This window comes from Coenobita brevimanus, chromosome 115, assembly GCF_032717465.1.
Source record: "Coenobita brevimanus isolate Jiangsu-jjx chromosome 115, ASM3271746v2, whole genome shotgun sequence".
NCBI classification, from domain to species: domain Eukaryota; kingdom Metazoa; phylum Arthropoda; class Malacostraca; order Decapoda; family Coenobitidae; genus Coenobita; species Coenobita brevimanus.
This window is the reverse complement of record NC_137068.1, coordinates 193,608-220,136: the sequence shown is the minus strand read 5'-3', so window position 1 is coordinate 220,136 and position 26,529 is coordinate 193,608. Positions and strand designations below refer to the sequence as shown.

The 26,529-nt window shown below is 41.3% G+C and overlaps 1 protein-coding gene across 1 annotated transcript; it reads left to right on the top strand.

Moving 5' to 3' along the window:
* The first annotated feature begins 2,047 nt into the window (after positions 1-2,047).
* LOC145418586 (pseudouridylate synthase TRUB1-like) lies at positions 2,048-25,866 on the top strand. Its single transcript, XM_080286953.1, has 6 exons — positions 2,048-2,184; positions 6,191-6,277; positions 9,090-9,227; positions 9,591-9,711; positions 10,432-10,577; positions 25,682-25,866. Exons 1-6 carry the CDS (start codon positions 2,061-2,063, stop codon positions 25,864-25,866), a joined length of 801 nt encoding a protein of 266 aa, XP_080143079.1. The 5' UTR covers positions 2,048-2,060.
* Positions 25,867-26,529: the final 663 nt, after the last annotated feature.

The window sequence follows — 26,529 nt, the reverse complement described above, 5'->3', positions numbered from 1 at the left end:
ATGATGCAACCCCCAAACTGCTAATCTGACCACCATAAATCTAGGTCAGTGTGGCGGGAAAAGCGGCTGCGTCTGCTGTACCATTCGGCCGCTTACGTGTCCGGCCACCAGCACCTGTTCCGGCATCTGTGTGGACGGGAGAATGTGTCAAAATCCCGCTGTCCCTTACAACACCTGCTCGGGCGACAAAGGATGTATATGTTGTGCTAGTAAGTCGTGTTTCAGTCTGTAATGAACACACACACACACACACACACACACACACACACACACACACACACACACACACACACACACACACACACGCACACGCACACGCACACGCACGCGCACACGCACACGCACGCGCACGCGCACGCGCACGCGCACGCGCACGCGCACGCGCACGCGCACGCGCACGCACACGCACACGCACACGCACACGCACACAATAGCTGGCAAAAAAATCCCTTATATTTGGTCTTTTATCAACACGGAATTTGTATATTGTTAAACTCTTGCTTAATTCTGCTGAACACTGCTAAATTCTGCCAAAACCTTCTCATTCCTCCTTAACCCTCTGTCTTTCCCTTGTAAATTCTCGTAAAAACCATGCACCTTCCCTTCTGTCAGCTCCCGTCAGTAACTTCGTATTCCCCTCTCTTAAGCAGTTTATTCTATATTTTTGTTATATTTCAGAACTGAAGCCTACGACTACCACGCCTCCTGGTCCTGTCACAACTACCACACCTCAGCCTACCACAACTACCACACCTCAACCTACAACTACAACACCTCAGCCTACAACTACCACACCTCAACCTACCACAACTACCACACCTCAACCTACCACAACGACCACAACACCTCCCCCTACTACAACCACAACGCCCCCCGCTACCACAACTACCACACCTCCTGCCACCACCACTACCACCACCCCTCCTCCTACTACCACAACTACGACCACCTCAGTGCCTACTACCACAACTACCACCACCTCAGCGCCTACTACCACAACTACCACCACCTCAGCGCCTACTACCACAACTACTACCACCACCACCACCACGACCTCGCCCAGTACCACCACCACCACGACCAGTTCAACCTCGAGTTCGACCAGTACGACTAGCAGTACTTCAACCAGCACGACCACCTCCTCCACCTCCACCTCCACCTCCACCTCCACCTCCACCACTAGCACCACCACCACCACCTAGGCTAATATGGGTTAGGTGGTGGAGGTAGAGGGTCCAAGGGATGAATCTAGAAAAAATGAACTGCTCAGAGAAATTCCGTCACTCCTCTTTGACGATTTTTCTTACCGCGTGTATTTTTCTGGGTGTAATCCGTGTTAGGCTTTGGAAATGTCGTAACACTTCCTTCTGAGTGACTTAATCCACCAATATTGTTATTTTTGAGTGAAGTAAAAGAATTCAGCAGCATAATAGTACTTGTGTATTGCTCTCCTGCTTTCATTATGCTTTGCCTCTTCCATCCGATCGCAGCGAATCTGTTGGACTAGACACTACCCTACACACTCTCACACTACCCTAGTTACCCTTAGTCCCTCACATTACCCCACACACCCTCACACTACCCTACATTCTCTCACACTATACCCCTCACACTACCTTCATATTCTGGCATCAATCTGTTACAACTCACCATTCAACATGGAGAAATGGTAATTGTAGACCAAGTTGGGATGTTATGGAAATGCTGTATGAGTAAAGCTTTATTTCATTCTACCATTAAAGAACGGGCAATCGGCTTAACGGGGCAACTGAAATCAGTAATATACCATCACACTAACTAAAATCATTGTTTTGGGGTAACCTGTAAAAATTGGGTAAGTTTGAAGAGGTTATCCGTACAATTTGCCCCAGCTACATTAGATTTTATAAATAGCTGGAAATAAAGCTAAAGTCTTCAGATTATAGAAAAATACGGACAGTGATTAATATTTTGTAAAATTTGATGATACATCTAGAAATAATTGCCTACAGTTCCAAAAAGTAGTCGTAGGCAAAACACGAGTGACGATACAAAAGAAGAAGAAGATTAGAAGGAACAACATGAGTCCGGCTGGATCGTCAAGAAGCGTGTTTAGAGCATTAAATGGTGTTTTTCCCATTTTAAAGCCAGCCGGAAATACTTCAGCACAAACTCTAAACCACCTGAAGGCAAAGCTGAGAGATGGTGAGCGTGTACAGAGACAAATGAATACTTGGCATGACTGCGAATCTCACTGTTGCACGGGTAGTGGCGTACCTAGAAAGTTGAAAAGGGGGGGTGGCTTTTTTTTTTTTTAATCTTTTTAACTGTGCAGACCCTGACTTTGGCGAGTGCAGCGAGCCTGTACGGCTGGGGGGTTCGGGGGAGGGCGCTGTAAGCCCTTCCCCACCCCCCCGAGAAAATTTTGCATTTTGGCCAATTTTATTATCATTTTAAGGCCATACGGAATGGGTATACGACATAAATATATTCTAAAGTAATTTTTAAATACACTGTCCACTGAGTTATGATTCAGTCTCTCCAATAACGTTATACTACTGCAATTCAAAAGCTCGCATTTCGATCAAACAACTTTACAACTGTATATAACTAATAAATTATACATTATATCTATCTGTCTGTCTATCTATCTATCTTGCAAAAAGGGGGGGGCCATGGCAGAATGGCCTCCCCCCTCAGTACGCCACTGTGCACGGTGATTTAAGTGGGTAATTTTTTTTTGGTGTTTTGCAGCTGTTGACAATCATACCCCTCACTTAGGTTAGGTGGGATGGTTTAGTTAGGTTTGGTTAGATTAGCTCATGGCTATTGAACTACTCAAGAGTAGGGCGGTATTATGAAACTCTAACAAAAGGGCCATACATTATTTTATCTATATTTTTTATTGCAGTCTAAACTCTAATATACAGAATGAAACGAGAAATCCGAATATTTTATACATTTACATTTTCTGCTGAATGAGTAAAAAGAAAAACGTAAAACTTTCTTTAAGCCTGTTTATTTTCATTGTGAGTTGATCAAAGAGTCAAACATAAACATCTCAACGTACGGATTTTGCCCGCAGGCTGCCAGTTGAATAGCCCTGGACTAGCTGGTAAATGTATGCTTTGCTTTGAGCAGCAGAAAGACCATACCAATTCAGTTCATATTAATTATGATTGATATTGACATTGTATTTCCAAATTTCCTATTGGAATAAAGTTTTGACACATCCCATTGTTATTTTTTATAGATTAGCATATATAGTGAGATTAAAAAAATATATATATTTTTAAATGTTCTTAAATAGTAGGTTTCATTTTTGTACGTAATATATACTGCGCATGTCCTATATTTTACGGAATATGAAGTGATTTAATTCAGTCCCCAAGCGCTGCTCTACTAACACAAATCATATATTAATGGCTGTCTCCTGTGTGATGTATACTGTATAAAGAATTGCTTTATGATCATCTGCCTTTGCCATCACATGGTCGTGTGACGATTGTGCCATGATTAACAAATGCTCTTAACGCATGATGCTATTTTGGCACAAGCTTTATGCATTGCACATTTTAGTTTGCACACTGTTAGGTAGGTTATAATCACTGGGGGATCTGGAGGGCAAAGCCCTCCAGTTAGGTTTCACTGCTGATTGGGGGGTCTGGGGCAGTGCAACAATATTCTAGATAGGTATCTGCTGAAATGTTTGGAAATTAAATTGTGTACACATGAGTATGATTGGTGCACTGGTGCATTCATGGGTGTTGTTCAAGAGGCTTTATTTAATATCGCAAAGTTAGTTTTCATTCATTTTTAAATGCTCCAGCATACGTGCATGCATCGGCCTTGGTCACCTAATGGCAGCTCTCCATGCATCTCAATCTCTAGCAGCCTCCCTGTTCAATCCCTTATCCCTGCCTCTCTCAGCCCTGCCTCTAATGTTAGCACTTCTCACTCTCTGCACCCAGTTGTCATCCCCCATCCTAACCACATGCCCAAACCACATCAATCTACTCCTCCTTATCACAAAACCAATACACTCCAGTCCCATCGTACCTCTTAACTCTTCCATCATAAACCTAGCCTCCCCAGGCCCCGAACCTGAGGACGCACTGCACATCCACCTAGTCATTATCATTTTTGTAAGTTTGAGCCTGCAAAGATCCACTTCCTGTACTGCCCAGGTCTCACTACCATACAGCATTACACTCCTAACACATGCTGCATTTAAAGATCCTTGAGCATGGAGAGAGAGCCCTCTCAGTGTCAGGAGAGGCAACAGCTCACTGAACTTTTTCCAGTCACTCCTCACTCTAGCCGCAGAACTAGCCCAAGCCCCACCTCCAGCACATAACATGTCTCTTGGATAACAAAACTCTTCCACACACTCGAGAGACTCACCAGCAAGATCAATCCTTTCACGCCTGACAGTATCCACATGCTCTCCCTGACACACTGCGCATATGAACTCAGCATTATCTTACAGTCAGCCTGTAATACCACTGCATCTCTTATGCACCCACTTATCACAAACATTGCACAAGATGGAATTACTTCCCACACCCTTGTGGCATGTTGCACATGGGCACACTCCCTCTTCTTTGACAGTACTGCCACCAGCCCTAAATACTGTGTATTTACTTTCAAGCCCTTGTGTCCCATACCATATCTCTACTTCCTAAATCTTTCCTCTGCCTCCCTTTCATTCTCTGCAATCAACACCAAATCATTGGCATACAACATCTCCCATGAGAGTCCATTTCTGATGTCATGTGAGAGGGCTTTAGGTATCATGACAGACAACAAAGGGCTCAAGACTGACCCCAGATGCACATCAGCATTCACAGAAAACTCATCACTTAAATTTCCATTCAATCTTTCCTGGGTACGAGCACCCACATACATAGCCATAACCAGCCACTTCTTGATCCAAAGCTTTTTCATTGACCATTTCACTGTCTTCTTAGGGACTTTCTCAAAGGCCTTCTTCAAGTCAGCAAAAACAAAACACAGATCCCTTTTTGTTCCCATATATTTTTCCTGAAGCTCTCTAACAATGAATGTGGCATCAGTTGTCCCTTTTTCTGGCATAAACCCAATGATCACTCTTTCTCTAATCGTATATACCTTCTAAGACTGTCTCCATTACCTTCATTACCTGGTCCAGATGCTTTATGCCTCTATAATTTCCTATTTTCCAGGGCATCACCCTGCCCCTTGTACACATTTACAGTCACACTTTTCAGCCAGTTATCACAAAGTAGGTATATTTTGCTTGTTCTCTTTCTTTTGCCAACAATTAAATGTTAATTACCTGCAAGATATCTAGTACTAAAATTAATTTGGTTAATAACGTTGGTTTTAAGAAAACAACTGGGATCCCTGCATCACTGTTGTTCATATTGACCTACTTCATATTCTCCCAGTTTGTGTTCTGTATTTTCCTATATTCAGGGTGGTAAATTACCTTTTCCTCCTGAACAATTTTTCTTGTTATTATCATCATGTTCCTTAACCCGTACCCATGATAGTTTGTTTCCAGGGTAATGGAAGAAACTTACTCAGTGTACTCAGAGGTGGATTTTGTTTCCCAGTTTCCCAACTGGAGGTCAGGTTAGGTTAGGTTAAAGTACTGTATTAGTTACAGTTAAGTTAGGTTAGGTTAGATTTAGTTAAACACTTAGGTTACAACTGTTCCTTCTGCCATTATGCTGATGAATTGTCACAGCAGAACAGCTAAAAACAATGGGGAAGCAGACTTTACAAGAAACAGTTATTTACTATCCCAGAAATAAGCAAAGTATAACAGATTATGAAGAAGAACTGATTTGGTAAGGTGCTTCTACTGCTTAAAGTAAAGCATATGGTTACTGATTAGTTTTGTTAGGTTAGTGGTATAAGTTTCAGCTTATACTATTCTTTGTGATCGATTTATTTTTTCCTTTTCTTTGTGTATGCCTGTGTGATTCGTGTTGTTTGTTACCTTCATTTCTGTTCGATATCTCTATCCCCCAATTCCTCTCCCGTAATGGTGGAAATGTACAGAGAGAATGGAATAGAACAAGTCATTTTAGACACTAACCTACTGTGTCCCTGGATTTACTTTCAGTTGAATGTAGGGTTGCAATTACTACTACTACTACTGACTGTCTTTGATGATTTTTTGCCAACACCAGGTTCGACTATAATTTTCAATTAATTATTTCAGAGCTGGCTTTGAAACTTCCCTGGGAAGATACAAATTTCAAGTTAGGCCATGGTGGAACTCTGGATTCATCAGCCTATGGCGTCCTAGGTAAGCAGTCTTTTACATTTTAAGTATACCAGTAAATACCCAACTTAAAGGCACTATACTTATGATAGTCTACCTATTTATCTGTCTACCAGATGCCTTAATCTCATAAGGAGTGGCCACAAACAAATTGCCTCTAAGCCACCCTGTCCCCCACCATTTCTCTGCCCTCCTTCCAGCTCACATCTCCCCCTCTCTCATGTACCTGTCCACTCCATCCATTCATCTCATCCTCAGCCTCTTCCTCCCTCTCCCCCCCTCAACGTCACTATATACACTCTCCTTAATTTTCTGTTCTCCATCCTCTTCACATGGCCAAACCACCTCAGTGTATGCCACCTAACACTTTTTGTCACATCCACATCCACATCCACACCACAGTGCTCCTTCACATCCTCATTTGTCAGTCTGTCTCCCCATGTAACTCCATATGCTTCTCTCAGGTAACTCATTTCCACTTTTTTCACTCTTGACTTGTGTCCTTCCAACAAGGTCCAGGCTTCACTTCCATATGTTAGAGTTGGTATCACAATATTGTCATGCAGCAACTTTTTTACCTCCATGCTGACTTCCCTATTCCTTATCGCTGCATTCAAAGAATGAGCAACCTTTCTTCCTTGTTGTGCCCTTCCAAACACTTCATCCTCCATGCCTCCATCCTTACTCATCACACTACCCGAGTACTTAAATGCACTCACATTTTCTATTCCCTCATCGTCCAGCCTCACTGTACGTTCAGTGACATCATTTCTCTTGAAGACCACAACTTTATTCTTCCTACTTTCACCTTTAGATTTTGCTTCTGCCAAACTCAGCCACCAAGCCTTGCAGTTCCCCTTCATCTTCACTTAACAGTACAGTATCATATGCAAACAACAGTACAGGAAGTTTCCAAACACTGCCCTCTGTCATTAGGGCTGCTCCAGCATCCACTGCCCACATCCATTCTAGTACCGGTACTATCTATCCCTCATGCTTCAGCATTTCATCACATATTGCATCAATTCCTGGGGCTTTTACTATTTTGACTTTCTTCATTGCTTCCACTACTCCCATCCTACTGATCTCTTCCTTTCTCATCTCCCTCCTTCTCCCAGCCATTCCCTATCCACTTAAACTCGCATTACTTTCATTCTCTGTGTTGAACAATTCCTTAAAGTGTTCCCTCCATCTGCTTACTGTTTCTCCCTTTTCCACTAGCAATCTACCATTTTTATCTTTGACTAACCTACTAGCTTCTTTATCACCCTGTCTAACTGTCTTTACCTCTTTCCAGAACATTTTCTTACATTCCTTCCACTTTACACTCAAATTCCTTCCAAATTCCTCATCCACCCTCTTCTTTCTCTTACTTATCTTTTCACCTCTCTCTTCCTCTCTGCATATGGCTAACTCTCTCTTGCGTCTCTGAACTTCCTCCATGCCTCTGCTTCCCACCCACTCCCTATATACTTTTTTCTTCTGCATCACAGCTTGCTCACCTTATCATTCCACCATGCTGTTCCATGCACCCCCTTTCATCATCTCCTCACCAAAAACACCACCTCACATGCTGCACAGATTTCTTCTGTGAATATCTTGCACACACCTGCCACCTCCCCATCTGCTCCAGATCATATTTACCTAATCGCTCCTCCACATCTCTGCCTTTTTTCCATCCTTTTGCAGCCCCTCTACCCTCCTTGTATGGACTATCTCCTCCTGTCCTTCCCTCCTTCTGTTTCTCCATTGCACCTGAACCTTGACTTTCATCACCACCAAGTGGTGGTCAGGAAATCCACTCCCCCAACCTCTGTATGCTCTTGCATCCATTTCATACTTTCTCATTTTGTCAACACACACATAATCAGTAATTGCCTTCCTTTCATTCTGTTTGCCACCCACCCTTCTCATCATTTGCCACGTATTCCTGTGAATCATTTTGTGCCTGAAGAGGGTATTGGCTATCACCAACCCCCTCCCTGCACAAATGGCCACCAGAGCACTGCCATTCTCATCCACTTTTGCAGGCACACCCCATTCACCAGCTATATACTCCATCCACCTTCACATTCTTTTCCATTTGTATCCAGTCAAAAACACTCTCTCATTCCTCTCAAACTTTTCCATGCATGCCTCCACATTTGCTCAGAACTCTTCTTTCTCTCAGCTTGCACGATTTTGCGTTGGCACATACACTCACACACAATCGGCCACATTTGTAATCCTGCTTTCGATCTTACCCACACAATCCTTGGACCAACTGATCCATATCCTATTCTCCTTCCAGCTCTTACACACATCAATACATACTCCCTTTTTTGCCCTCTCATTCTCACCTATTCCTGCACATATACCTCGTCCATACTCCCGCTTTCACCTCTCCATTTAATCAGTCATCCTTGTTAATTACTGTACATGCTCTACTGCTCTAAACAACGAAATATCTCTCCAGCTATTAAAAAAAAAAAAAAAAAAAAAAAAAAAAATCTGACAGCTAACCAAAATTATGTACAACGTAGCTACCAGTAATTAAATCTTTGAGCAGAAGGGGTAAATTTTTGAGAACTTGTGAATTAAAAGGATGTAGTAACTGGTGATGATGATGATGAATTACCGAAGATATGATTAATGCCTCTGAACAGTCCTATCTATCCTCCTATCTTCAGATTCCTTAATCTCACAAGAGGTGGGTACAAATGAATTGCATCTGCCTCACCCTGTCCTGATCCTTTTGGCTCCCCTCTCTCCAACACACAGTCCTCTCTTTCATATCTCTCCACCCCATCCCTTTGTCTCTTGCATGTTATTTATAAGTTAATCAGTTTGATTTCAGGTGTTGGCATTGGAGAGGGTACACAACAGCTGTCATGCTTGCTCCATGGCGGGAAGACATATCAGGTTATTGGATGTCTTGGCGTTGCAACCACCACCTACAACCAGAAGGGCAAGATTACCATGGAGATGCCTTTTGGTTAGTTGTAGAGAATTTTCATTATGTGGTAAGTCATAAGAAACAGGGGTGCATGACAGGGGTTTGGCATCCCATAATTTAACCTGACAGTCTTTGGACTAATTCTGGAACTGGATTTCTCCCACTACATGAATGTTAAGTCACGGGGACATGAAAGATGATGAGTCTTTGTTATGAGGTAGGAATGAGTCAGAAGTCATATGTCACATCAACCCTCTAGTTTGACTACTACACTGGGCAGTTAACAGAGCTGAAAGGAGTTAGAGGTCTTTGTTTGGGAATAATAATTACGCAGTTAAATTATTTACCCATGTGTAGAGGAGAGACTTTTGGAAAATTAATGCATTGCTTAATGTGTTGCAGGTCATGTGACAGAGACTTTATTACAGGAGAAACTACAGCACTTCCATGGCAGCATCAGTCAAACACCCCCTGCATATTCTGCCCTCAAGAGGAAAGGCAGGAGATATTCAGATTTGATACAGTGAGCATCAGCCAGTGACTACAGTACTTCTTGTGGCAATGGTGGTACAATAGTAATATTATTAATACTGGGACTTTTATTATCTTTAGTATTGGTTTTAGTATTAGGTAATGCTATGGCTCTGTAGTGTTATTATTAATATTGGGACTTTTATTATCTTTAGTATTGGTTTTAGTATTAGATAATGCTGTGGCCCTTCATTGCTTCCGCAACGCTTTTTTGTGACTAACATCACACTCAGGTGCTAATCTGTTGTTACAACCCAGCATTCATGATAGAGAGAGGGAAACATGAGTCGAGAGTGTAAAAAAAAATACTGTATATATAAATCTTTGTAATTTCACCTCCATGCCTCCATCCTTACTCATCACATACCCGAGTACTTAAATGATGTTAATAAGGTTGCATAATATTGGGTACAGACTCATATCATCATCTTCATCATCATCCAGTCCCCTTTTGTCCTATAGGGCCCATGCTAGGCCACTTAGTCCCATCATTTAAGGCAGCAGTGACCAGCCTCACTTTCCCTGAGTGGTATTATGTGAGCAAGAAACCTCAGCCACCCCTCATATGGAACCCTTATATGCTCCACTCAGTTGGAGGACCTTAACCTACTAAACCACTTGTTGTCATTTGATTATATGGTTACTACAGTGAAGAGCATGTTAATCAGTACAGGTATATGACTTTGATGTTAATATTGTTTCCGTTTTTCAGAGCTGGGATAGAGTTCAGCATGGAGCCTCGAGTGGTCCGTTGTTACAAGGTAGAGCTTCGTGCATTCAGGTCCCCACACTTCACCTTGGTTGTGTCATGTGGGCCAGGATTCTATATTAGGAGTCTGATTAATGACCTGGGCATGGGTGGGTATAAATTTTTGCATAATGGCTAAAAACACGTTATCACTATTTGTTGCATTGTGATATTGTTGTGGATGTGGAGTTATGTAGAGAGACAGGTATACAGATGAGGTAGTGATGCAGTATTGTGGTTTTGATGTGGATGTGGAGTTAGGTGGATAGACAGACAGACAAATGAGAAAGTGATGGAGTGTTGCAGTGTTGATGTGTTTGTACTAGAAAGCATTAAGAGAAATACTTTGAGATGCTTTGCCCATGTAGAGAGGATGGAGAATGAGAGACTGACTAGGAAAGTGTATGTTACAAGAGGATGGAAGAAAGGCAGAGTATAAGAGAGAAGTGGAGGAGCAATTGGGTAAGTATGGATTGGAACAGATGAGAAGTGTGGAAGGTGTGTGCAAGATATTCACAGAAGAAATCTGTGCAGCATATGAGGTGGTGGGTGGGGTGAAGAGAAGATGAAATGGGGTGCAGGGCACAGCATGGTGGAATGAAGAGGCGAGACAGGCTGTGGTACAAAAGAAGAAAGCATAGAGTGAGTGGATGAGAAACAGGGACATAGAAGAAGTTGAGAAATGGAAGTGAGAGTTATATGTAGAGAGGAAGTGAGAGGTGAAAAGATTAGTAAGAGAGAGTAAGAAGAGAGTGGATGAGGAATTTGGAAGGAATTTGAGTGTAAAGTGGAGGGAATGTAAGAAAATGTTCTGGAAGAGGTAAAGAGAGTTAGACAGGGTGTCAAAGAGGTTAGTCGGAGAGTGAAAGATAAAAACGGTAGATTACTAGTGGAGAAGGGAGAAAAAGTGAGCAGATGGAGAGAACACTTTAAGGAACTGTTGAACATAGAGAATGAAAGTAATGTGAGTATAAGTGGTGGGGAATGGCTGGGAGACGGAGGGATGTGAGAAGAGAGGAAGAAATCTGTAGGATGGTGGTTGTGGAAGCATTGAAGAAAGTCAAAACGGGGAAAGCCCCAGGAATTGCTGGACTGTGTGGTTAAATGCTGAAGGATGAGGGAGAGATAATAGTAGAATGGATGTGGAAGATGTGCAGATTGGCCTGGGAGGAAGGTAGAGTCCCAGAGGATTGGAAGTAAGGTATAATTATTCCCCTGTACAAAGGAAAAGGGGAAAAAGAAGTGTTTGGTATTCACAGGGGCATTTGTCTTCATAGTGTAATAGGAAAAGTATATGGTAGGATGCTTATTGACAGAGTTAGGGAAATAAGAGAGGAATTAGTTGGAGTAGAACAGGGAGGTTTTAGGAAGGGGAGAGGTTGTGTAGATCAGATATTCATTCTTAGATCTTTAGTGGAAAAGTTTCTAGAGAAGGGAAAGATGTTGTACTGTATGTAGCCTTCATGGATGTGGAGAAAGCATATGACAAGGTGGATAGACAAGGATTGTGGAAAGTATTAAGAATATATGGAGTAGATGGGAAGTTGTAGTAGTAGCAGTAGTTGTTCCATAGGCAACCTGTCCTAACAGTCCCAAGCCCCTAAGGAAGGCCATGACCGAGACATGGCTTTCCCACAGAACTCTCAAGGAGTGTATGATGTGTTGTTGGTGCAGGTGACTGTGTGCAATGCAGTCTTCCATTATGTGTGTGATAGTTGCATCCTGGTCAGGCATCAGCGACAGAGTCATCCAGCCTCTTCTGATAAGAAGGCTGGATGATGCCCACATCTCAGCCTGGCCAGGTGGACCCTGTCCTCACGAGGGAGATAGGATTCAGAAGGGTGGACATCAGGAGGCCGTGCATGCAGCTGTGTGTCGTCTTTGAGTGACTGAATGGAGCAGCAAGTGATTTGAGTATGGATATGTTTCTGGAAGCTGGTCTGAGGCGGGCGAGGAGGGAGGAATGACAATATTTGTGTATGATATTGTGTGCTGGGTGTTCTTTTGATGTTCCTTGGTGTGTGTGGATATGCTGCCATGTAGTGTAGTGGATGGTGTGGGTTTGTGGAGGCTGCGGCGAGAATTTGGGTGCCTCTCATGGCTAGATGATCCTTGACTTTGAGGACTTTGGTTTCTTGGTGTAGGTGGTCTGTGGGTGTAGTAGCTGTGCAGCCTGTGATTATTTTTAGGGCCTTGTTCTATATGGTCTGTGGAGTGTTGTAGTGTGTTTTAGTGAGGTTAGAAGCCCAAGTAGGGCTTGCATAATTCATCACTGAACATATATAGTGTTTGTGTACTGTGGTGGTGGTTTCTTTGTTGTGTCCAAATGTTGTATGGGCAAGTGACCTCAAGGTGTGGAGTCTTGGTGTTGATTTTTATCTTTAATGTTTGTGATGTGTTGTTTAAATGACATTGATGTATTATATGTTACACTAAGGATTTTGTGTGTGTGTGTATGTGTGTGTGTGTGTGTGTGGTAGGGGAGTGTTGTTTATTGTGAGTTATTGAATGTGACTATGTTCTGCTGTCCATTTTGTGAGAAGGGTCACTGTAGATTTGGGTGGGGCTATTTTGAGCCTGTTTTTGGTGAACCATTTGTGTAGTGTGTTGAGGTAAAGTTGGAGAATGTGCGTGGCTGTGTTTGCGTTTTGGTGTGTACATGTAAATGTTATGTCGTCCACATTGGAAGCTCTGTGTATTTGTGCTGTGTGGGGTGTGGGTGTGTCATGCATGTATAGGTTAAAGAGAGTAGGGTACAAAACAGATCCTTGGGGGACACCATTTGTGAAGTTTCTGATGTTCGAAGATTGGTCGGCAAATGTTACGTGTACTCTTCTGCCTGCTAAATAGTTTGACAGCCATCTTTTTGTGTTATTGTGCATGTTTGTGTTGAATATTTTGTTTGTAAGGTTGTGGCAGGGGATGGCATCAAATGCTTTGCTAATGTCTAGTGTGACTAGGAGTGTTCTGTGTGATGGCCTAGCTGAATTCATGCCATCAAAAACTCTGTGTAAGGTCTGTAAGAAGAGTGTTTGTGGAGTGTAGTGGCCTAAAACCATGTTGTGATGGGGCTAGGAGGGGTGTGAGGTGTAACTATTTGTAATACCAGTGTCATAAAGACTTTGTAGTTAATTGTAGAGAAGTATATGTTAGACTTGTGGTCGAGCGGCTTTTATATCTTGTAGTAGTTTCCCCACCAGATGTCATGTAGTGACGGGAGAGGTAAAGAATAGTATGGGACTATCTTTATTTGTCTTGGAAATATTAAACAGGTATAATAGTATAAGTCCTGGGTAGCTACCTCCCTGTCTCGCTATCTCTCTCTCTCTCTCTGTTCTCAAGCTAATCTCCGTCTCGACCTCTCTATAGGGTCGCTTGTCTCCTTCTAAACTCTCTTTCCTCACATCTCGTGTAGTAGGGTGTGTGTGTCACGTATCTTCCTCGTGGCAACAGAACTTTCTCACGAGAGGACTGCTGACAGCTAACTGAATCATCTTACTGGCCGCTGTCGTCAGCTTTCCCCGTGTAAGCGTTTAGCGCTGCTAAGCTTCGCAAACACAACACCTTCTCATCGTTTGACTTCTGCTTCTATCTGTCTCTCTATCTATCTATTTATCTATCTATTTATTATGTAGTCCTATATTTGCTCGGCCGCGCGAAAATGACGTACCATCGACATTTAATAGTTATAATATATTAATACATAATACATACACATGATAATGAACTTATAAGCTAATTAAGTGAAATACATAATATTGTAAAGTAACATAATTGTATGAATATTGTATACATATATTATTCATAGTAAATAGTGATTATTCAGTAATATTACATTTTAAATAAGTTGAATACATATTGGAATAAATGCATTAAAGTAAATTATTTAACTGTAATACAGTATGTACTTGGGTTATTATAGTGAATTGCATACATGCAAGAATAAAAATAGTTTAAAATTAAGATTATTGTAAGAGTTATTAATATTTCATTCAAAGATAATGGTACTGGTTTGTCATATATGGGTCATTCTTCTTTGTGTTATTAATATTATTATTATTATTATTATTATTTTTTTTTTTTTTTTATATATAATTAATACTATATACAAAATATATACACTTCATTCAGGGTGGTTAACTGTGATGTTAACTCTCCCCCCACTAAACAATGACTCCAAATTAGCAATTCTTGCATGCATTCTGTGCATGGCCAACAGCAATACTGCAACCACAATGCAGATAATTATGAAGACAGAAGGTGCTTGGCTATACACATAATATGGGTTGAACATACTCAAACTCAAAGCTTCCCAGGGCTTCATTGTTTCATTGATCAGCTGCATAGTTTCAAACTTAGGTGAAGTCAACTTAATACTTGTGCTCATGTTTAAGTCCATATCAGGCAGTGGGTGGAAATGTTTGTGTGTATGGTTGAGAATGGCGTAGTGATTGATGGTGGAAAAAGTAGACATGGATGGTGTAAATACCGCACAGTAGTCTGGTGCTATGTATAATCCTGAGGCTGATGTATGAGATGGTGGTATATCTGGACAGACTATGTAAACCGATGTGTTATGAGGGAAAAAAAAAAAACTGCGAGTGTCCAATGCGTTGATGGTGTACAAGTTTATCTGGAGCAAAAGTGAAGTTGCAATGATGATGAATATTGTTATTGCTGATGATAGCCATTTCACAAGGGACCGTATCAGTAGGCTGAAACGTGAAAATGTACGCAGGACAAAGATGAACAGCATGTAAGGATGTACGGCACTGTCGCTCAATCGTTGACTCACTTGCGAAAGTGACAGTGTCTCGTCTCTTGGAGACCATGATGAGTTCGGTGTCTGTGTTGATGTTGATGATGACTAAAGTGTTGTTGTTTCTATAGGGGAAGGGGTGTATTTGGTATACTGTGAACAGGTCTTCCGTGATGAATGGTACATGAACTATCACTGATGTTGGTGTTAGTGTTGCTTCCAAGTACGGGTAATATTGCATAAATTCCCTACTGCGGAACAATGGCTTCAATTTATGTGTATGTATGCCTTGACTAACTATCTGACGTAGCTCATGAACTGGGAGTAAGTCATTTGTGATCTTGCCATCACCAGCATTCGAAATTCCTTGCATAAGTGCCCTGAAATGATCTCTAGTGTTCTCTAATTGTAGTAGAATCGTGTCAATATGTTCTGTGATGATGGAGAAGTGCTGGAAAAGGGTAACGTTACCCTCCAAGCTATTTATTTTATCTATACTCGAGAGCTACGTTTTCTGATTGTTTCAGATTTTTCACAATTGTTTTCATTGCTGAGTTCTGTCCTGTGATGAATTTATCTTGGTATGTTAGTACCTGAGCTATCTTATTAAAATTTTTGTTTATTTCTTTAAGGTCATCCTCTGTAGCCAATCCAAAGATGTTCCCAAGAATTGCGCCGCCCAGATCGAACAAACCGCGCTTTTGGCGAGTACGTGTGATGTTGATCCTGTCGCTCAGCACCTCTGTTCCAGAAGATGGGAGATCTTGGATCATGACGAGCATAGTTGACTTCGCCTGTTCTAGTTTCCATTTCGCTAACTTCACCATTTCATCCACTTCCTTGGTGATATGTGATTGTGAAACATAATTCCCTATCTTGAAGTCCAGAGTTCGCATCGGCACGTCGCAAGTCTTTCTATATAAGTAGGTAAGTCATACAAGTAATCTAGACTTATTTCAGTACTCATGACATCCTTGACGATTGTAGTCGTGGCCGTTGGAGCTATGAGGCATCTTGTCGTACTATATGCTTGGGGTCTAGGTGCTGCTCTTACTATGTATAGGAGAATCCATAGCATAAGTCCCTTCATCGTAACCTACCGAAAAAAAAAAAATCTATTAATTTCCTATAAAGCTGTGGTTGATGATAGTGATGATGTGCGTTACGGTTGGCTGTTATTTCATTTATAGAAGGAGTTTAAATCGATATTTAATTCTCGTAAATGATGTACTGTAGATTTCATTGGAATAGTTGCACCTATGTTCGATTGTTTGGTATATGACCTTAATTTCTTTTTGTAATCATTGTTGTGTTCTTGCTTGGTTTCTTGAGAGTACGTTCACCTGTTCGGTTGTATCCGAGGCTGAATAATTATGTGATAATTCCCTTGAAACTCGTTTTAAATGGTCAATATGAACTTGTTTTTCCTCGCCACTTGAAAGTGACTTAATTAAAACTTTGTTTGCCTTTATGTTAATTACTCTGTATGGGCCCTCAAATTTAGGGGATAATTTATTGTCTCTCGTATGAATGACTCCGTAAACAATGTCTCCTAAGCTGATAGGTGAATCTTTTGCCTTTTTGTTAAATGCCTCCGTCATTTCTTCCTTGGACATCGTTAATTGTTTTTGCACTCTTTTGTGGAATGTCCTGGAATTCACGTAAACGGAGTTTAGAGTAATCATCGTAATTGTATATAGGCATGCTGTCACCTTCTAGGAGCTCATATGGTAATTTTTATCTGTGCCATATATAATGAAATGTGGTGTGTCACCAATGGATTTATTTATAGACCCATTAATGGAGGCCTCTACTCTGGAATCCAATCATCCCAGCTTGCATAATTTTCACTGAGAATGTGTCGTAGCACATCTAATACCTTTTTATTTTGTCTCTCTACCAACCCATTCGATGCTGGGTGATAGGCCAAAACGTTAACCTTTTTAATGTTGTATTGTTTACATATTTCTTGTAAGATCTCAGAATTAAATTCTCCTCCATTATCACTTATTAGTACCTTAGGGGTAGTAAAGCGACATATTACATTATCTGTTATTGCCTTTGCTACTGTCTCTGCTGTCTTATCTTTAATTGGAGCTAAAATGACATAACGGGAAAAATGATCCGTTGCTACGAATAAGTATAGGTTATTATTGTATGATAATGGCATCTTGAGTAAATCAACAGCGACAACGTCCCATGGCTGATGTGGTACTGGGTAATTACCCATCGGTGCAGGTGTGATTGGGTATCCTTTGTGTTTCGTACATGATTCGCATCTGTCTATATGATTGTGTATATCTCTTCGTAATGAAGGCCAGTAATATAATAGCTGGGCTTGGTTGAATGTCTTATCCTTTCCAGGGTGTCCTGCATGTGGGCTGTCGTGTATCATTCGTAATACTTGGGGTATCATGTCATTAGGTACTACCAACTGGTTAGTATTTCTTTGGCGTTTTGGTTGTTTAGAGTTAATTTTGTATAATGTATTATTGACCATTGTGAATTGTTCAAGTGGGACATGCAGTTTGGGTAATTGTATGTCATCTCCACTTTCTAACTTGTATATTACTTTTGACCATACTGGGTCAAGTCTTTGTGCCTTTGCGATATCCTCGTGGTTTGGGATATTTCCTTTGAGATCTAACGCCGCGACTTGAATTGTGTTCGGGTTCCTAGATAATGCGTCAGCTACTATATTCATTTTACCTTGTATATAATGTATTTGTACATTGTAGTTTTCAACTGTACATTTCCATCTTGCTCTCCTCCCAGAAAGGAGTTTTCTTTAAACATACCCACCAGTGGTTTATGGTCGGTGAATAAGTGGATTTCGTAACCATATACCAAATCTCGAAACTTTTGTAATGCAAAAATCACTGCAGAAGTGCCTCTAAGTCTGTAGTGCTATAATTTTTTTCTGCACCTCTTGTTTGTCTGCTGGCAAATGCAATTGGTTGATTCTTTCCTCTTTTATCTTCCTGCATCAGTACAGCCCCTAATCCTTTAACTGATGCGTCTGTACAAATAAGAAATGATTTCGTGTAATCTGGATATGCTAAACAAGGTGCATTCGTTAGTTTAATTTTTAGATTGTTAAATGCCCTTTTTTGTTCTTCTTCCCATTGGAATACAGCATCTTTTTGAGTAGTTGGAATAGAGGGAATGCTATATGAGAAGAACTGTGGTACGAAGGACCTATAGTACCCAGCCAGACCTAAAAATTGTCTAACTTCGTCAGTCGTAGTGGGTTCAGGAAAATCTCTCACTGCCTGTATTTTGTCATCAGTGGTGTGAATACCATCAGAACTTAATTTGTGGCCTAAGAAATTTATTTCCTTAAAGCAAAATTTGCATTTAGAAAGTTTAATTTTTAATCCAGCATCACTAAGCTTTTGTAAGAGTAAGTCTAATTTCCTGAGATGATCCTTAATATTCTTCGTTGCGATAATAATATCGTCAAGATAAACAAATATTCCTTGTCCTAAAATTCCGGACAATACGTAATTCATAAGACGCTGGAACGTGCCAGGGGCTGTCCTCAGTCCCATTGGCATTCTTGTATATTGATAATGGCCTCTGTTTGTTGAAAAGGCAGTGTATTTACGTGACTCCTGAGATACCGGAATCTGATAGTATCCGTTTAGGAGATCGATGGTCGAGAATATATTATTCTCAGGACCAATATTCTGTAGCACATCACTTAGCAATGGCATGGGAAATCTGTCTGGGATGGTGTGATTATTTAGTTTACGGTAATCTACTACCGCACGCATTTCTCCATTTCTCTTGAGCACAAAGAAAAGGGGAGGCGTTCCACGTAGAAACTGAAGGCTCAATAATTCCAAGCTTTAACATTTCATCGACATACTGATTAGCAAGTGTACGTTGGGAGTGTGGTATGCGATAAGCTGGTACGAAAATTGGTGGTGTTTCTGGGTGCACATTAATCATGTGATTAATCAAGTTAGTACACCCTAATCGTTCTCCGGGCAAGGCTACGGTGTCCCTGTGTGTTTCCAGCAGGGTTAACAAATCATTTTCTTCGTCAAATTCACCTGAGTGAATTAAATTCTCTTTTATTCTTTCTCTATCCGTAGATTTTATCTCACTTGTTACTCCACCAATATTTATTTCCTTCACAGGGGCGAAACATTTTTCAATATTAACTATGCAAGTTCCCTTCTTCAACTGAACTTCCCATTCATGTGATTAATAATGAATATCTGAGTTAGCCCTTCGTCGTTCGTATGACATAATGCGTTTTCTACTGACAATCCTTTTACTTTACATAATTCTTCTAAGACAAGAACAGTACTATTCCGTAATTTGCTCTTTATGGTAACCTTCATGTATGAATTAGGTGGTATAACCAAATCATTAGTGAGATGGGCTGGAAAAATTGATAAATCAGTACTGTTAGCTGGGTCACTAATTCTGGAGGATGGGGTTGCTGGTGTAAGTGGATCTATACACTCATCTGTTTGTGTATGTTTGTTTAAGCCTTTAATATTACCAATTCTTTTTGGCTCTCTTCTACCAATCGGTGAGGGCTCTGAAAGTATTTCCTCTATAAATTCATTATCAAAGTCTATTCCATTCATTTGTGGGAGTATAGTTATGTTCTCAGTTCTCATGGATCTTAAGCCCAGTAACATATGAGCTTTAATTGCTAAGTTTTCTAATATATAGAACAATGAAGAGAATGGTCTTGTAGTTTCTGTGAAACTGAGATTTAATCTTATCATACCTTTTACTGTAATCTCTTGACCATCTACTGTGTTTAATTCTAAATCAGCTTCATCCAAAAAGTTACTTTCTTTTTATTTTTAAGAATTCTATTTAGTTCTTCATGTGTTATTAAGTTCACTGGAGAGCCTGTATCTAAAAATAAGGAAACGTTTTGATCCTCACATACAGCTGGTATCAAGATACACTCATTTCCCAACATGCCTCCTATGTGAAGTTTAACCTTGTTCTTTTTTATGTTTGTTCGTTTTTGTCATGACTTGGTCTTCCCCCGATTTGAACATAGACACAATTTTTTCTACTGTTTTGCAATCACTAGTCCAGTGCCCTTGGTATCTATGATGCCTACAGTAAGGACCAAACCCTTGTGTCTTTTGATTATCCTCTTTTGCCTTGATAAAGCATTCATACCTTGTGTGTCCTGGTTTTGCACAGTAATGACACAGAATGGACCTATCCCTTGACTGTGACCTACGAGGTGATTTCCCATAAAAAGTGTTGTTTATAGCGCGAGACCTACTCGGGCTGCGCGAAAACTTATGAAACTGCCTGTAGGAAGGCGTGTGGGAACGAGGTCTAGGCGTCTTTGCTTGTTTGGGCTGCCTCTTTTCAGGTCGCGATCGATTTTGTTCTCTGTTTGGGGTCGGTGTTGATGTTTTCACAGCTGATACTGTCTCAGGTACCCTGATTCTACCAGAATGTGCATGTGTGTCGACCACACCTGCTTTACTGCACTGCATCTCTACCTCGTTCATTAAGTCTAGTAAGCACATTCCAGGGATGTACGCGATTGTTTTGGCAGTCTTAAGGGTTCTATCAGGTAATTTACACAAGGCAGCTACATAACCAATGATGTCCACGACGAGGTCTGGGGACATCTTTCCATCATCTGTTATCCACTTAGAATTCTCCAGAGTAGCTAATAGGGTTCTCTTGATTGTGGAGACATCAGCAGTTATTTCACTGAGCACATGGTTTGTAGTGTGCTCCCTTACAAGATCTACAATTTTATGTAATTCTGGAATTATACCTGGCAAGAAGTTCATACCTCCAGAAAATTTCTTCAGAAATTCAGTTTTAAATTCATCATATGTCCTAGCACGATGTAGCTTATCGGACGCAATAAATTGCTTGCTGGACATCTTTCCTGGCTTATGCAAGATGAAAAAATAGCAATTTTCTCTTGTTCATCTAGTATATGGCGCTTGATGAACATTTGTTCGCACTGACTGATTAATGAAATGACATCAATGCGATCCTTGTCTGTGCCAGAGAATTTTGGGGCAGTCTTATCCTCGTGATACACAAAAACGTGAGGTGTGGTTTTTAGATCAGCAGTATTTGTTTCTTGATTCATCTTTAATGATTGCCCTGTTAATTCAACTTGTACGAGTTTATCGTTATGTGAGGGAATGGTAGAATATGTATGACCGGACCGGTGAACCCTGTTAAGTATATTGGCATACGTATTTAAGGCAGCTGCGAAGTCGATACTCTCAACATCTGATGGGTTTCCCTCTCATCATCCGAAACTCCCGTATTTGTTTCCTTATCTATAACGTGTGGTGTGGGTTGTACAATGGGTGGGCTGTCTCTTAATTGTGAGTCTGATGTTGTGGCAATTTGTGTGTCATCTGGTATTAACGTGGGTGGTTGCGAAAATATTCCTGTCATTAAGATATGATGTTATGAAATATGCCTCTTGTTTATTTATGTCCTAGCAAACTAGATGATTAAATAAGTTGAATATAGCTAATTTTAGCACTGAGAAGAAATGAGCAAGTATAATTTTACCCACTTGATACAGATCGTAGAGGTGTGTCGATACCAAAGTCGATCTCGGAAGAAAATACAGGTTTGATTGAAGATCTCTTGATAATTCTAGTGGTGTGTTGATGGACGATATTACTCAGGAAACTCCATGGCCTGGTATTTGTAGTGGTTAACGGCTGTCCCAGGCAAACCTCAACATAGAACGTCGAATTTCCAACTTAACTGTGAAAATAAGTGAATATGAGTAGGAGCTATGTGAATAATGAGTAATGAGTAGTGGGTGAGAAGTGCCTGGTGTCCGTCACACGTTGCTTGGCATGGCAGACTCGCGTTGTGATGTCATCTCAGCACATGGTGACGTCGGCTTCCCACACTGGTAGCTGTGGTGAGTGAATGAGTAGCGATGAGTAACTTGAGTGAAGACGAGTGAGTAAGATGAGTTGTAAATCGTGTCTCACTCTTCGTTTGTTTGTTCCCTTTATTCTATGTGGAAGTTTTCTCTGTCCTTTTCTCTAGTGATTTATTCGTAGAGTTGTTAATTGTAGTTGATTGTAGATGGCTGTAGTTGATTGTAGATGGCTGTAGACTTTGTAGAACTGAAGCTAACCTTGTAGTCTCGGTTGCTTTTGTAGAAATTTGCTTTTAATTCGGAGACGATGTCCGCAGATTTGCTGGTTTGTCGTTAAGCTACTTGCAAGGCGTCGAGTGATCTCTTGACCTCTGCATCAGCGTAATGATCTGGGAGACGGAGGGGCAGGAGCTGATATTGTTGGTTGTTGTCAATCTTGATATTTTGTAGGAATTTAATGTTGATTCGTAGACGAGGTTCGTATACGTTCGCTGCTACCAAATGTCATAAAGACTTTGTAGTTAATTGTAGAAGTATATGTTAGACTTGTGGTCGAGCGGCTTTTATATCTTGTAGTAGTTTCCCCACCAGATGTCATGTAGTGACGGGAGAGGTAAAGAATAGTATGGGACTATCTTTATTTGTCTTGGAAATATTAAACAGGTATAATAGTATAAGTCCTGGGTAGCTACCTCCCTGTCTCGCTATCTCTCTCTCTCTCTCTGTTCTCAAGCTAATCTCCGTCTCGACCTCTCTATAGGGTCGCTTGTCTCCTTCTAAACTCTCTTTCCTCACATCTCGTGTAGTAGGGTGTGTGTGTCACGTATCTTCCTCGTGGCAACAGAACTTTCTCACGAGAGGACTGCTGACAGCTAACTGAATCATCTTACTGGCCGCTGTCGTCAGCTTTCCCCCGTGTAAGCGTTTAGCGCTGCTCGCTTCTCGCAAACACAACACCTTCTCATCGTTTGACTTCCTGCTTCTATCTGTCTCTCTATCTATCTATTTATCTATCTATTTATTATGTAGTCCTATACCAGTCGTTCAGTGACTTTCGAGGGGGTGCAGAGGAGTGTGATGGGGCGGTGTGAGGAAGGTAACTTGGGGTCTTTGTTGGATTTGGAGATAGTGATGATAGTGCCATGCTTCCAGATGCTGGGTATTATGTTGTGTGGGTAGCTGTAGTTTGATATGTTGGTGAGTGCCTGTAAGCCTTGTGGTCCAAGGTGTTTAAGATGTATGTTACTTATGTTGTCTGGTCCACAGGCAGATGAGTGCTTAAGGCTGCTATTTATGTGCTTTGTCTGGTTGTAAGTGAAAGGTGTGAAGTCTGGGTCTGTGGGGAACTGTCTCTTGCATCGGATGACATGTCGGTTGTTGTGATGGGGGTTTAGATGGTTGACATGTGGAAAGTGATTGATGAGAGTGTTTGCTTGTTCGTTTGAAGGTATGGTGTCTGTTGTTGTGATTGCAGCATGTGATTGTGTAGTGTTGCTGTTGGAGAGTGTGATGCTGTTTAGTGTTTTGTAGGTTTGCAGATGTTTGTTTTGTGAACAGTCATTTGGAGATAATTATTCCAATTTATTGTGTGCTGTTTTGATACTTTATTGTTTATTTGAGTGTTGAGTTCTTGTATTTGTTGTCTTGTGTATGGGGAGTTGGGGAGTGTCGTAGTGTGTCCTGTTGACTGATGAGGCCTTGAATTTCTGGTGTGAAGTTGGGGTTGTGTCTCATTCTGATGCCTCTAGGGATGTGTCTTTTGTCTGCATTTTGAATAATTATTTTGAAAGTGTGCACAGCAGTGTTGATGTTTGTGATGGGTGTACTGTTTAATGTTTCAAAGTGTTGTTCTGTTTCAGTTGTGAAGGCATCCCAATTGGCTCTCTTATAATTTGTGTATGTGTGTCTGTGACCAGTTGGGGTGATTCTGGTTTTGGTAGTGATGATGATTGAGAGGTGGTCAGAGCCAAGGGTTTTGACCCTTGTGGGGGCGAGGTTTGGGGAGCAAAAGGTGATGTCTGGGGATGATGGGAGGAAGACGGCTTGGTGTGGGATATGGGTATGTTGATAGAGATTGTTGAGTATGAAAAGATTATGAGTATGGGATTGTAGTACCAGCCTTTTGTCTGTGTCAGGGTTGTTGACATGCCAGGGAAGATGTTGAATGCTGTGAAGAGTATGTATGAGGGTGCTAAAGCTGAAGTGCGTGTGGATGGTGAACTGAGTGAATTTATCTATTTGAAGGTTGAATTGAAACAGGGATGTGTCATGTCTCCATGGTTATTCAGTCTGTATGCAGTATGAATGGGGTTATAGAAGAGATACAAGGTAGGACAGTGGATGTTGAAGTGGCCCTAATGAGAGAAGGCAGTGTTTGGAAACTCCCTGTACTGCTGTTTGCAGATGATTACTGTGTTGTTAATTGAAGACTAATGGGAGCTGCAAGGCTTTGTGGATGAATTTGAGAGGGTGTGTAAGAAACTGAATCTAAAGGTGAATGTAGGGAAGAGTAAAGTTATGGTCTTCAAGAAAAGTGAAGTCATTGAATGTACAGTGAGGTTGGATGAGGTGGAAATGGAAAATGTGAGTGCGTTTAAGTACTTGGGTAGTGTGATGAGTAAGGATGGAAGTTTGGAGTGTGAAATGCTTGACAGGGTACAACAAGAAAGAAAGGTTGCTGGTTCCTTGAAAGCAGTGATAATAAACAGGGAAGTGAGCATGGAAGTGAAAAAGTTACAACATGACAGTATTGTGATACCAGCTCTAACATATGAAGCTTGGACCTTGTTGGAGGGACAGAAGCCAAGATCGAGAACAGTGGAAGTGAGTCATTTGAGAGGAGCATGTGGAGTCACATGGAGAGACAGACTGACAAATGAGGAAGTGAAGGAGCATTGTGGTGTGGATGTGGATATGATAGTAAGCGTTAGGAGAAACACATTGAGGTGGTTTGGCCATGTGGAGAGGATGGAGAGCGAGAGGCTGACGAAGAGAGTGTATGTGAGACAGGTGGAGTGGGGGAGAGGGAGGGGGAGGCCAAGGATGAGATGGATGGATGGAGTGGAGAGGGATGTGTGAGCTGGGAGCAGGGCAGTGAAGTGGCGGGGGACAGGACGACATGGAGGCGATTTGTTTGTGGCCACACTTTTATGTGATTAAGGCGTCTGGCAATACATGCGTGTGTGTGAGTGTGTGTGTATATATATATATATATATATATATATATACTGTACACATAAAGTATCAAATGGGCAGGGAGATCAAGGGTTGACCTGCTTGCTGTGTACAGGTGTAGTGCATTATTCCCGTTGCTCTCCTACAATTTTTAAATTGCTGGTGGACTAATGAGTTAAAATGCTTCTACTGGATATAGCTCATAATATCATTTCAAGAGGTTGCTGGGGTTTTGCTTACATAATGCTGCCAAGAGGTGAGTAACTGGTCTCTCTCTCCATAAATGTCTGGACTGAGTAACCTATCCCTGGACCTCTATGTTCCTGATGAGATAGTACTGGACTGGATCAAATGTATGGGGAATTTCTGATTTTTAACTGTTTCACTTACTGCTTTCCTTTCCTTTCCAGCTGTGGGAAGTTGTGCCCATGTGTGTGAACTTCTGAGAATCAAGCATGGCCCCTTCCACCTTGCTGATTGCCTGCCCGAGGAACAGTGGACTTGTGCTGCCATAATTAATAGTATAAAGAAACACAGAAGACCAGTTTATGAATTGTACAAGAGTTATAAAAAGAAGAAAAACTGTGACTGGTGATGACGTACGGAGAACCCACATCTTTTGTGGTACGTGACTTTTGCCCTCTCTGTTTTTCATGGTGATTCATCTGTCACAAAATACACTAGCTTATGGTGTATTGTGGGGTACATACATACATCATATAACCTGTGTTGCCCCATAAGGAGCATAGGAGCCTGGGGCTAGGCAAATTGGTCCTGACATTAAGATAAGAGTGACCAACCTCAGTCATCCCTGAGAGGCATTACATGAGCAGTAATCCCCAACCACCCCATGGATATAAACCTACACAGGCGTAATCCAATTGGAGTGCCCTAATTATCTATTAAAATACCAGGTGCCATAAGTTGGTCATATGATTACCACCCAGCGCAGTAAATGGTTTCCTGGTGTACAGGAAACCATTTGGCTTGTCACTCAGTGTAGAGTCACCCATAGATAGAAGGAAGAGAAAAGAATGAAGGAAAAAAAGACAGAAGAGGATGGAAAAGAGGAAAGGGCTGTCAACCCAAGAGCAGCGCTGCATCGAGTGAGTGGATTATGGGGTAAATTAACATATTTGACGTTAAATAATCTCAGAATACGCTAACCAAGTAGAATCTAATGTGTGGAGATGTTCTGGGGCATTAGAAAGGATTTTTAGGCCATGAAATAGTTAAATTATGTCTATGGGAACCCTAG

Bases quoted from the DNA above. Each gene is read 5' to 3' on its own strand.
- LOC145418586 (XM_080286953.1), top strand. From the start codon at position 2,061: ATGAGTCCGGCTGGATCGTCAAGAAGCGTGTTTAGAGCATTAAATGGT. The intron at 2,185-6,190 runs GTGAGCGTGTAC...TAATTATTTCAG, and splicing joins GAAGGCAAAGCTGAGAGATG to AGCTGGCTTTGAAACTTCCC. The intron at 9,228-9,590 runs GTTAGTTGTAGA...AATGTGTTGCAG, and splicing joins TACCATGGAGATGCCTTTTG to GTCATGTGACAGAGACTTTA.